The 12,082-nt window shown below is 43.4% G+C and overlaps 1 protein-coding gene across 5 annotated transcripts in view; it reads left to right on the forward strand.

The window, feature by feature from the left end:
• TEX14 (testis expressed 14, intercellular bridge forming factor) overlaps nt 1-12,082 on the forward strand; it is a 91,077-nt gene that overhangs the window by 1,103 nt on the left and 77,892 nt on the right. For 4 of the 5 annotated variants that reach the window (XM_081945379.1, XM_081945380.1, XM_081945382.1 and 1 more), the window contains exons 1-4: nt 410-655; nt 2,505-2,670; nt 9,115-9,251; nt 11,197-11,278. In XM_081945379.1, coding sequence (XP_081801505.1) covers nt 444-655; nt 2,505-2,670; nt 9,115-9,251; nt 11,197-11,278 — 597 coding nt within the window. In that variant the 5' untranslated portion in view covers nt 410-443. Of the gene's footprint in view, nt 1-409; nt 656-2,504; nt 2,671-9,114; nt 9,252-11,196; nt 11,279-12,082 lie in introns of those variants that run through there. The other variant, XM_081945381.1, reaches the window with a different exon arrangement.

Here is a 12,082-nt window from a genome sequence, read left to right on the forward strand (position 1 = left end):
ATTTTATTTATTTTACTTATTTTACTTATTTTACTTATTTTATTTTTTATTTTATTTTTTATTTTTTTATTTATTTATTTATTTTATTTTTTATTTATTTTATTGTGTAAATCTGACCAAACCAGTGCATTCATTCAGTGGGAGCAAAGTTTCGTAGGATATCTTTAACTTCTGCAACTTTTAAGATACTGGGACTTTCACTCCCAGAATTCCTCAGCCCCAGGATGCCCGTTTTTTAAACTATAGTTTAATAATAGAAAGTCTCTTAAAGGCGACAGGGAAACTTAGTTATCTTAGTCATTTCTCTCTAGATAACCTCATCGTTGACTTTGGGCCAGTCGTTAGGACATAGTGTTTTAGCCCGACCGTAGCCATCTAAACTGATTGGCTGATTTTGGGGGAAGCCTCACAACTCTATCCTGTATCTTCCTAGCAAGACTCGGATGCCAAGTTCTCACTTTGTAGGGAAGACGGGCCGCATCAAATTTAATGACGAAATGAAATCAATTGAGTGGAATTTTTTCTCTTCCCCTTCTGTAGGAATCTCCACCCATTCGGTCAACTCCTTAGGACAAACTCCGCTCTTCACGGCTGCCTTGCTCGGACTGGGGAAACTGGTGGATATCCTCTTGGATTATGGATCGGATCCCAACCAGTAAGTACGAGACTTAAATGGGTGAGAAGTGGGATTCAGGTAAAATTAGGGGGGGCTGTGTTTGAACAAAATTACTTTGCGGTTCTGAGGAAGGTATGAGGAAAACCCACCCTGTGAGATATTAAAACCCAATTTTTATGCTCACAATGCAAAAGACAAGTCTGGTTCACAATTCAAAAGTTTTTATTGCAAAGGGATTGAAAAAGCGGTTGCGAGCGCGGCCTCCCAGACTCTTCCCAATGGCTTGAGTACAAGGAGCGCAAGGACAGACTTCAAGTAATACAATTTATACCTTTCTAATCATTACACGCGTGACCCCTAAGAAGAACCCCTCCCCATTTCCAAAAACCATTCTTTGAGGTTAATTTGCATTTCAAGAGGAAAGCATGACTTTTCCTGCAGACCCCTTTATCTTATCTGTGCCACTTGGTTATTTCATTCTAGGCGGCGGATGTTAATCATCTCACCAATTGTATTTAAATAGTAAAGGAATTTTAGCAAGTCATCCGGTATTGACTTTACGGCTTTGTGTATTAATTTACAATCAAGAAAAACAGCGCCAAGAATCTTACACCTTCGTGTTACATTTTACCCTTTATAGGAAAGAGTAACTTATTATTTATTTATTTCCTTCAAATCTTTGCTCCTCCGTCAGGGCTCTTTGGGCCGAGCATCTCCAAAGGAGAATTTGCGGTATCCCAACGGGGGTCAGAAAAGTCAAGGTTGGTAATACACAAAGCCGTAAAGTCAATACCGGATGACTTGCCCTGGGGGGGACTGGCCGCCCTAGGAGCAGGTCCTGTACTCCTGACTCTCTCTAGATTTGTTTTAATTAATTAATGATATTTATTTATTATGCTTTACTAAACACATTCATATGGCTGCCCAACTCAGACATGTTCGACTGTGTGTGGCTTACAAGATTTAAAAATACAACCTCATAATTAAAATACAACCCTACCCCACTCTTGTTAGCTTTGTTAACTTCCTCCTGAAGATACTTCCAGATTTTCTTTTTTAACTTCTACTTTTAGAATAGAATAAACTTGACTAGAATAACAGAGCTGGAAGGGACCTTGGAGGTCTTCTAGTCCAACCCCCTGCCTAGACAGAGGGTTTACTTCTACTGCTACTTCTACTACTCCTACTTTTACTACTTCTACTTCTACTTTTCCTTTTACTTCTGTTACTACTACTAGTAGTAGTTCTACTTTTACTTCTGCTATTACTTTTACTTCTATTACTTTTACTTCTACAACTTTTACTTCTACTAGTACTACTTTTATTTTTACTTCTACTAGTACTTCTACTACTATTTTTACTACTTTTATGTCTGCATTTACTTTTTCTACTACTACTACTTTTACTTCTACTTCTTTTACTTCTACTATCTACTATTTCTACTACCTACTACTTCTACTTTTGCTTTACTTGTACTACCACTTTCACTTCTACTACTTCTACTTCTACTTTTCTTCACTTGTAAGCCTCAACTTACAAGTAAAGACACTTGGCAACTGGCTCATACTTACGACGGTTGCAGTGTCCTCGGGGTCACGCGATCCCCTTTTCCAAGCTTCTGTCAACCAAAGTCCATGGGGGAAGCCAGATTCATTTAACAACCCTGTTGCTAACTTAACTTGCAGCGATTCACTTAACAACGGTGGCCAGAAAGGTCGTAAAACGGTGCGAAACTCATGTAACAGCTTGCTCAGCAGTGGAAATTTTGGGTTCGGTTGTGGTCGTAAGTCGAGGATTATCTCTAAAAGAATTCTCTTTAAGAGAGTTAGAGGAGGTAGCGAAATCACCCGTGAAGTTCATGGCTTTGTTGTTATTGTTGTTGTTTCAGCCGTTGTTATGACGGGAGCACCCCTGTCCACGCAGCGGCCTTTTCCGGAAGCCAGTTCATTCTTAGCAAACTGCTGGACGCCGGCGGGGATCTGCGTTTCCACGACAAGGATGGGAGGACCCCGCAAAGCTGGGCCGTGACCGCAGGGAAGGAAAGCAGTGCGCAGGTGAGTGGTTGCAGGCGTTTAGTGATGCGCCCTTCGAAAGCTTCTGGGTGACGTTTTGTAGCATTGGGGAGGAAGCAAGCAAACACGGAGACGCAGCCCGGGGTGTGGTGGTTAAAAGAACTCCAATTAGTTAGAAACTGGGAGATGGATATGTGGGTAGCCTCGTTTTTCCCCTTCCTTCCTCAGCCCCTTTCACTTTTACTTTATTGTCATTGTACCTATTGTTGAAAGAAATGTCCTCCTGGGCTCGTCTCCAAGTGGGGAAAAAGACACTGGAGACACGGAGGCTGCTTGGAAAGAACGTTTAATGGTGGACAGGACTACATGGCTTGAGCTCCTGCAGAGAAAAAGGGGATCATATGCTTCCAGATGTTGGGTGAAGAAGAAAAGAGAGAGAAAAAGTTACTTGCTGGGCTTTTTATACTCTCTGTTCGGCCCCACCTCTCTGTTTCCTGTTCCTGTGTAAGCAATGTATTCTGATTGGTTGTCAGACTCCCATGGGGTCATGCAGGGGCAACTCTCTAGGCTGCGCTTTGAATCCAGGTTTGGTTGAGTTCTCAGATGCCATGTGGGGAGTTGGGTAAAGGCTAATCATGCCTTAATCCCATCCCCCTGGAGCTGAAGGGGAGAACTCTTTATTATGTAGAATAGAGTGGCTTGGGCATCTTAATGGCCCATTGACAAAGGGGGTGGAGGCAGGAAGCTGCAGAGAGCTACTCTGTCTTTTTAAAACATGTTTCTCCCTTTTCACATCCAGGGAAATGTAATATTCTGCCTTTTCAATATTTTCTAGGACAGTGATGGCAAACCTTTTTTGGCTTGCGTGCCACAAGTGGGGGGAGTGCAGGGGGGTCGTGTGCGGGCGTGCCGCACCCATAATGCAACGTGTAACCCCCCCCAGTGCGCATGCGCGCACAACGCGTGACCCCCCCCCCCATTTTTACATGCTTTTTTCGCCCTCCCCAGGCTCCAGAGGCTTTATAGGAGCCTGGGGAGGGCGAAAAGAGCCTCCCCTGCCCCCCCGGAAGCCCTCCGGAGGCTTCAGGGACCGTCCAGAGGCTTTCCTGATAGGTTATAGTTATAGTTTATTTAATTTATAGACCGCCCCCTCTCCCCGTAGGGAGTGACTTCCGGTTTGCTCGGAGGGTCGTTTTGAGCGCTCAGAAGGCGTCAGGGAAGCCTCCGGACGGTCCCTGAAGCCTCCGGGGGGGGGGGGGAGGCTCTTTTCGCCCTCCCCAGGCTCCTATATAGCCTCTGGAGCCTGGGGAGGGCGAAAAATAGCTTTTAAAAAGGCGCGTTCCCTGACAAATGGCTCCGCGTGCCACTTGTGGCACGTGTGCCATAGGTTCGCCATCACTGTCCTAGGATATTTCATTTTTCTGGGAGAGGGCTGGGTGATAACTTCCTACAGTATATACACAGTATACACATACAATAAAATTCACATAACACCCAGGCCCAATACACACAACAATCCCCAAACACACTCCCACCCACCCAAAAAATTCCCCGCCCCTAAAGCACCCAAGCATCCACGCAACAGACCAAATAATGCGGTCCAACAGCTCACTGATGGTGGCCCTTTAGTTCCTTGTTGAATGCAATTATAACCCTGGGATAAAAACTATTCAGAAGGCGTGTGGTCCGAGTTCTAATTGTTCTGTATCTTCTGCCAGAAGGCAACAGTCTAAATCAGTGTTTCTCAAACTTGGCGACTTTAAGTCCTGTGGACTTCAACTCCCAGAATCCCCCAGCCAGCATAGCTGGCTGGGGAATTCTGGGAGTTGAAGTCCACAGGACTTAAAGTCGCCAAGTTTGAGAAACACTGGTCTAAATAAACAGATGGTAAGCAGGATGGGAGGAGCCTCTGAGAATGTTGTGCAACTTCCTCAAACGGCGAGATGCGAAGATGTCATCCAGGGCTGGTAGCTGAACCCCGTTGATATTCTGGGCAGTTTTAATGATTCTCTGTAGAGCTTTTTTGTCCACTGCAGAGCTGCTCCCGTACCATGCAAGATTGCCGTATGTCAGGAAACACTTAGTAGTGCTGCGATAGTAGGACAGAAGTAGATGCTGAGATAGATTTATCTTTCTCTACATGGGGCTCCCCTTGAGATGCACCCGAAGACTACAGCTAGTTCAGAATGCGGCCGCGCGGGCTATCATGGGGAGTACTAGGTACTCCCACGTAACACCGCTCCTGCGCGAGCTGCACTGGCTGTCTGTGGTTTTTCGGGTGCGTTTCAAGGTGTTGATTACCATCTTTAAAGCGCTCCATGGCACAGGACCTAGTTACCTGCGGGATCGCATCCTACCCCATACATCCCTGCGACCAATTCGCTCTCACAGGGAGGGACTCCTCCAGGTGCCGTCCACTAAGCAGTGCCAACGGGCGGCGCCCAGGAGTAGAGCCTTCTCTGTGATGGGCCCAACCCTCTGGAATGACCTCCCCCTCGATATCAGAACTACAACCGACCTCCGCTCCTTCCGACAGAAACTCAAGACCCACCTGTTCCAATTAGCTGGCCTGGCCCATTTATAGTCCCATTGTATACCTCCTGGCAAACATTTTATCCCGGGACAGTTTTTAGGGGTAGTTTTTTAATGCATTTTTAAATTTTTATATTTTTAAATTTTAAATTGAACTTTAACTATTATTGTACAGTAAATTATATGTTACCTCCTCCAGCCACACCTACACCTATTTTATATTTATATTTATGTATTATTGTGTTTTAAATATGACTGTACACTGCTCCAAGTCCCTTCTGGGAGAGGGCGCGGTTTAGAAATAAAAGTTAAAGAAGTTCCTAAGCATTCTCAGGAAGTGCAGCCTCTTCTGTGCCTTCTTCGCAAGCATGTTAGCATTCATAGCCCATGACTATTTTTTTTAAAAAAAATTCCCTTTCATGCTATGCCATTTCCCCCCCGATTCCATCCCTCTGCTAAACAACTCATTCCCACAACACTGTCACACTATTTACTGACTGCGTTCCTATTATTCTTCTCATCCTTCCTATTACCTCGCTCCTTTTCTACTTAGTGGCTATAAGTTTGTTGCTATTATCTTTATGAATTATATTGTTTTATTTAGTTTCTTTGTATGATTTATGTTTGATTGCTTATTGACTAGCCTATGACTATCACTAAGTGTTGCATCCTATGATTTATGATGAATGTGTTTTTACGATGACTATGATCATGATTTACCACTTATAGCTTGTATGTACACTGAGAGCATCTGCACCAAAGACAAATTCCTTGTGTGTCCAATCACACTTGGCCAATAAGAATTCTATTCTATTCTATTCTATTCTATTCTATTCTATTCTACTGCATTCCATTCCATTGTATTCCCTTCCCCTCCCCTCCCTTCCCTATTTTCTATTCTATTCTTAATACTATTCTCTCTTCTCTTCTCTTTCCTTCCCTCCCTTCCCTTCCCTATTTTGTATTTTCTATTCTATTCTTAATACTATTCTATTTTCTCTTCTCTTCTTGTTTAAGAAGAACAGAGAATTTTTATTAACAATTCAGGCACTTTGGGAATTCTCTAGCTAATCAGCAGCACACCAAATCACTTTTGAGTTTATGCTGGTTGGGGAATTCTGGGAGATGAAGTCCACAAATCTTAAAAGTTACCAAGCTTGATTATGTTTGCTTTAAAAAATTCCACCCCAGGAGAAAGGAGCTGACGTCGCGACGGTACGATGTGCGATCTCGGAGCTCCGAGATCGCAGTCGACACTTTTGCCGCTAGACGGTCCATTCGGACCTAAACCGTCCCGAAGAGACGGTGACAAGGAAGTGTACGTCTTGCTGATCTCAGGGACACCGCAAAGTCCCTGATTGATCCAAGAGAATCTCTTCTTCCCGGCAACAATAAGCACAGCCTCAAGCTGCTGAAGTCGGGACAGCTCCGCAACAGGAGGAAAGCAGAAAGAGAAAGTGTGTCCATCTGGTGAGGAAATCTTATTTTTATAAAAGACTGCCCAAAAAAGATTGAAGTTAAATTAAACTGGTAAAGAAAAGGAAATAAGCGGCAAAATTAAGCATTATTGGACAGTGTGTTATCTTTATTTTATTTTATTTTTTTCTATGGATGGAAGTTTTGAAAACATTTTTTACTTTTTAAAGTGAAAGTATCGGATTTTCTTCTATTTCTTTTTTTTACCTATGAATTAAATCTTTTCCTTTATTTCTACAATACTGGTTGGGATGGATTTTTTCTTTTTATTTTGTTTCATTTAAGAATTTTGTTTCTTCTAAGCCTGAAACATAAAGAAGATATAAAAGGAATATAAAGAGGGTAGTAATTTTAGAGGGAAAAGAAGTTACACTGCCACTTAGAGGTTGGAGGTTGAGACCTGGAAACATTGCTTTTTCTTTTTTTCCCTTTGATCATTTTGACCTTGCATTTCAAAGGTTTCAGCTTGTTTATAGAGAAGAGCATGGGTTGTTTACACAGGTGCTCTTTGGATGCTTATTGGTAGCTAGAAAGAAGTGAAAACAAAGATTTGTTTTTAAACTAGAGTGGCAGTGTTTACTACTTGGAAGGATGGCATGACATCAAAAAGAAACCATAACATTACAACAGATTATGTTTGGAATTCAAAAATTATTAGAAACAACAGAGAGAATTGAGAAGAGATGGGAAAACATTGAAAATATGAATTGTAATGTGGTAAAACCTGATGGAAAAATGGAAGATATCCAGCAAATGGAAAAAGTGGAGGCTGGAGTCCTAAAAACCCAAGGGAAAAATGAACAAAGAGACAAGGTAACCGTGGATATTGACAGTGAACTGAGTGGGGTTGGAGATGGAATGAGTGGAACAAGGAAAGGGAAAATAGATGGAAAGGCGCTCTACTCCAGATTTCAAGGTATAGAAGAAGAAAAAAGAGAAGAATTGATGGACTTAAGGAAAAACACTACTGATAACCAAAGATAAGCTGATTAAAGAAGTTGATGGAGGGTTTCGCGATTTTACAAGATATGTAACAAGCAACAAGTTGCAAAGAGAAGTCCAAACAAATTTGATTAAGGAAATAACCAGAGGATTAATTCCACAAATGGCAAAAGAAATAGGACTGGAGAAACTATTACTGGAAAGACACAGGTTGAGATATGAAAATTAATAATAAAACACTAGTTAAATTTAGTTAAAATTAGAGCATTATGTTAAAAATGTAGTGATGATGGATGAAGTTGGATAAATAATTGATAATGATAACATTGTATACATATGTATTGGTTTGATAAGAGGAAATTTGGTATAAATTTTAAATGGTGAAAAAAGGAGAAAAAGCAAGTTAAACTTAGTCAAACTATTGTTAAATAAATGTCTGATAATGATAATAATGTAATAATTTGTATTGACCTGATAAAAGGGAAATGGGATATAAATTGTAAACAATGATTCAGAAAAGAGGTCTAAAATGTTTGTTATTAAACATAATTAATTTTTATTTTGAACGTGTTATAAAGGTATAATGTGGCTGAATGATATTGAAAATAGATAAGGGAATGCCGCTATGTGGTTTTGTTTTAAATTTTGGAATGTTTGTTATAAAGGAGCGTTAAAACAACCATAGTCCCATGAAGGATGAGGTATGATGCTAGCAATATATATAAGTATATGTGATGTAAAATATATAACTTGATATGAATCATAGGTGATGACTGTGGAAGGGATGCATGGAGGTTCTTTGTAACCAATTGACACACTTTCTACAATTTGTAATGGAAGATGATTTTAAGGTGTTTGTGCTTATTCCAAAAATAATGGATATATATGTGTGTGTGTGCGCGTGTGTGTGTTGTATTTGTGCTGATAAATAATGTGTGTTGTATTTGTGCTGATAAATAAATAAAGGGAGACTAGTATAGATCTATTTCAAGCTATTTAGCTCTCATCAGATAGCCATACCCTTCCTGGGAATCGAACCAGGGCTGTATTGCATGTTAGGCCGATGTAATTGCCACTAAGCCACAGGCTCTCTTCCTTATCAGCTAGGCCAAGGAAATAGGTATGTATTTGTGTTATAACCCCTGGTATGCCCAAATATTCTCAATAATATTTTCAATACCAACAGGTTCAAATCCCAGTAAGGGTATGGCTAGCTGATGAGAGCTAAATAGCTTGAAATAGATCTATACTAGTCCCTCTTTATTTATTTCTCAGCACAAATACAACACACACACACACACACACACACACACACACACATATATGTGTGTATGTATATGTATGTATGTATGATGTATGTATATGTGTGTGTATATATGTGTGTGTGTGTGTGTATAAATTCCACCCCATATTCCATTCTCCCGCCCTCCCCCTTACCGTGTATTTCAAAAATGGCCCCTTTTTCCCCTGGTAAACTAATTTCGGCTTTGCACAGAACCCACAGCTTCACCTGTTGGATTGCGGTTGTATTTTCAGATGCTCGAATTTATCCAACGTTGCACCACTCACATGCAGGTTGTCCTGCAAAACCAGTCCTTGGATTTGTTGAGGAAAGTGGACTCCCCCAGAGCCCTGGTGCACAGCCCATCCAAGTTTGGGGGGTTTACTCAAGGGTAAGTGTGCTTTCTCTATCCCATAATAATCCAGAAGTGCTTGGAGGGAATTTCCAAGGCAAGGCATGCTTTCCTGTAGATGGCGCCTCTGGCAGAGAAAATGCCAAAAATGCCCATGCCAGCTGGGGAATTCTGGGAGTGGAAGTCTCTTAAAGCCTGCTGGCTGGGGAATTCTGGGAGTGGAAGTCCACCCCTCTTAAAGCATGCTGGCTGGGGGATTCTGGGAGTGGAAGTCCTCCCCTCTTAAAGCATGCTGGCTGGGGAATTCTGGGAGTGGAAGTCCACCCCTCTTAAAGCATGCTGGCTGGGGAATTCTGGGAGTGGAAGTCTCTTAAAGCCTGCTGGCTGGGGAATTCTGGGAGTGGAAGTCCACTCCTCTTAAAGCATGCTGGCTGGGGGATTCTGGGAGTGGAAGTCCTCCCCTCTTAAAGCATGCTGGCTGGGGAATTCTGGGAGTGGAAGTCCACCCCTCTTAAAGCATGCTGGCTGGGGGATTCTGGGAGTGGAAGTCCTCCCCTCTTAAAGCATGCTGGCTGGGGAATTCTGGGAGTGGAAGTCCTCCCCTCTTAAAGCCTGCTGGCTGGGGAATTCTGGGAGTGGAAGTCTCTTAAAGCCTGCTGGCTGGGGAATTCTGGGAGTGGAAGTCCTCCCCTCTTAAAGCATGCTGGCTGGGGGATTCTGGGAGTGGAAGTCCTCCCCTCTTAAAGCATGCTGGCTGGGGAATTCTGGGAGTGGAAGTCCTCCCCTCTTAAAGCATGCTGGCTGGGGAATTCTGGGAGTGGAAGTCCTCCCCTCTTAAAGCCTGCTGGCTGGGGAATTCTGGGAGTGGAAGTCTCTTAAAGCCTGCTGGCTGGGGAATTCTGGGAGTGGAAGTCCACTCCTCTTAAAGCATGCTGGCTGGGGGATTCTGGGAGTGGAAGTCCTCCCCTCTTAAAGCATGCTGGCTGGGGAATTCTGGGAGTGGAAGTCCTCCCCTCTTAAAGCATGCTGGCTGGGGAATTCTGGGAGTGGAAGTCCATCCCTCTTAAAGCATGGATGGGTGGGGAATTCTGGGAGTGGAAGTCCACCCCTCTTAAAGCATTCTGGCTGGGGAATTCTGGGAGTGGAAGCCCATCCCTCTTAAAGCATTCTGGCTGGGGAATTCTGGGAGTGGAAGTCCTCCCCTCTTAAAGCATGCTGGCTGGGGAATTCTGGGAGTGGAAGTCCTCCCCTCTTAAAGCCTGCTGGCTGGGGAATTCTGGGAGTGGAAGTCTCTTAAAGCCTGCTGGCTGGGGAATTCTGGGAGTGGAAGTCCACTCCTCTTAAAGCATGCTGGCTGGGGGATTCTGGGAGTGGAAGTCCTCCCCTCTTAAAGCATGCTGGCTGGGGAATTCTGGGAGTGGAAGTCCTCCCCTCTTAAAGCATGCTGGCTGGGGAATTCTGGGAGTGGAAGTCCATCCCTCTTAAAGCATGGATGGGTGGGGAATTCTGGGAGTGGAAGTCCACCCCTCTTAAAGCATTCTGGCTGGGGAATTCTGGGAGTGGAAGTCCTCCCCTCTTAAAGCATGCTGGCTGGGGAATTCTGGGAGTGGAAGTCTCTTAAAGCCTGCTGGCTGGGGAATTCTGGGAGTGGAAGTCCATCCCTCTTAAAGCATGGATGGGTGGGGAATTCTGGGAGTGGAAGTCCACCCCTCTTAAAGCATGCTGGCTGGGGAATTCTGGGAGTGGAAGTCTCTTAAAGCCTGCTGGCTGGGGAATTCTGGGAGTGGAAGTCCACCCATCTTAAAATGGTTTTAGATATAGATGTGAGCATAGATATAGTGGGGTTAGTAATAAGTAGAAAATAAGTACATTTGTCCATTTTTGAAAAAACAATTATGCTTGGGAAACACAAAACTGCCTTCTTCATTGCTGCTCCGTCCCATTTCCCAAAATTCCCCTCACAATTCTCCATCTTGTGCTTCAGGGCAACAGACAGTCCTCTTGGGAGGTTCATGAAACGTGCGAGCAGCATGTCGCAAAGCATCTTCAGTTTCGGCTTTGGGAAGGTAAGAGGACAGGTTGAAGATGGCGGCGATCCTGAGGCCTCCATTCGTCCAGGGTGTGTACGCACAACACACAAATCCCCAGGGTCAAGTGTCCTGTAAGGGGCTTTGGGGAGACTGCCCAAGACGGTATGAAAGTCCAAGGAAGTGGGTTTTGATGGCCCTCAAAGAGAATCTCCTGAAATTACGAGCTGTTAGCCGGGGGAACAGACTGCCACATGATGTGAAGCAGCCCTTTTTTGGATTTTTTTGAGGTCTTCGAAGAGAGGCTATCTGGTAACATTGTAGGATGTTGCCAGTTCTTCTCAATTCTTCCCTCTTTTTGTTCATTCCTTCCTTCCTTCTCTCCCTCCCTCACTTTGCTTTCTTCCTTCCTTCCTTTTTTCCTTCCTTCCTTCCTTCCTTTTTTCTTTCTTTATTTCTTCCTTCCCTTTCTTTTCTTTCTTTCTCTCTTCTCTCCCCCTTTCTCTTATGTCTATCCCTTTCTTATTCCTCCCTTCCTCCCTCCCTTTTCTCACTCTCCTTCTGTTTTTTCCTTTCCTTTCTTCCTTACATCCCTCACTCTCCTTTCTCCATTCTCCTTCCTTTTTGTTTGTTTCATTCATTCTTCCTTTCCTTCCTTCCCTCCATCTTTTATCCTTTTCTTTCTTCTCTTTTTTCCTCTTCTTTTCCTCTCCCTTCCTCTCTCTCCCTTCTTTTCCCTTTCTCTTTCCCTTTTCTTCCTTCTCCTTTTCTCTCTTCTCTCCTTCCTCCCTCACTCCCTTCTTTTTGCTTTGCTTTGCCTTTCCTTTTCTTCCCTTCCCTCGT

Source organism: Natrix helvetica (genome assembly GCF_964273705.1).
Source record: "Natrix helvetica genome assembly, chromosome: 2".
NCBI classification, from domain to species: Eukaryota; Metazoa; Chordata; class Lepidosauria; order Squamata; family Natricidae; genus Natrix; species Natrix helvetica.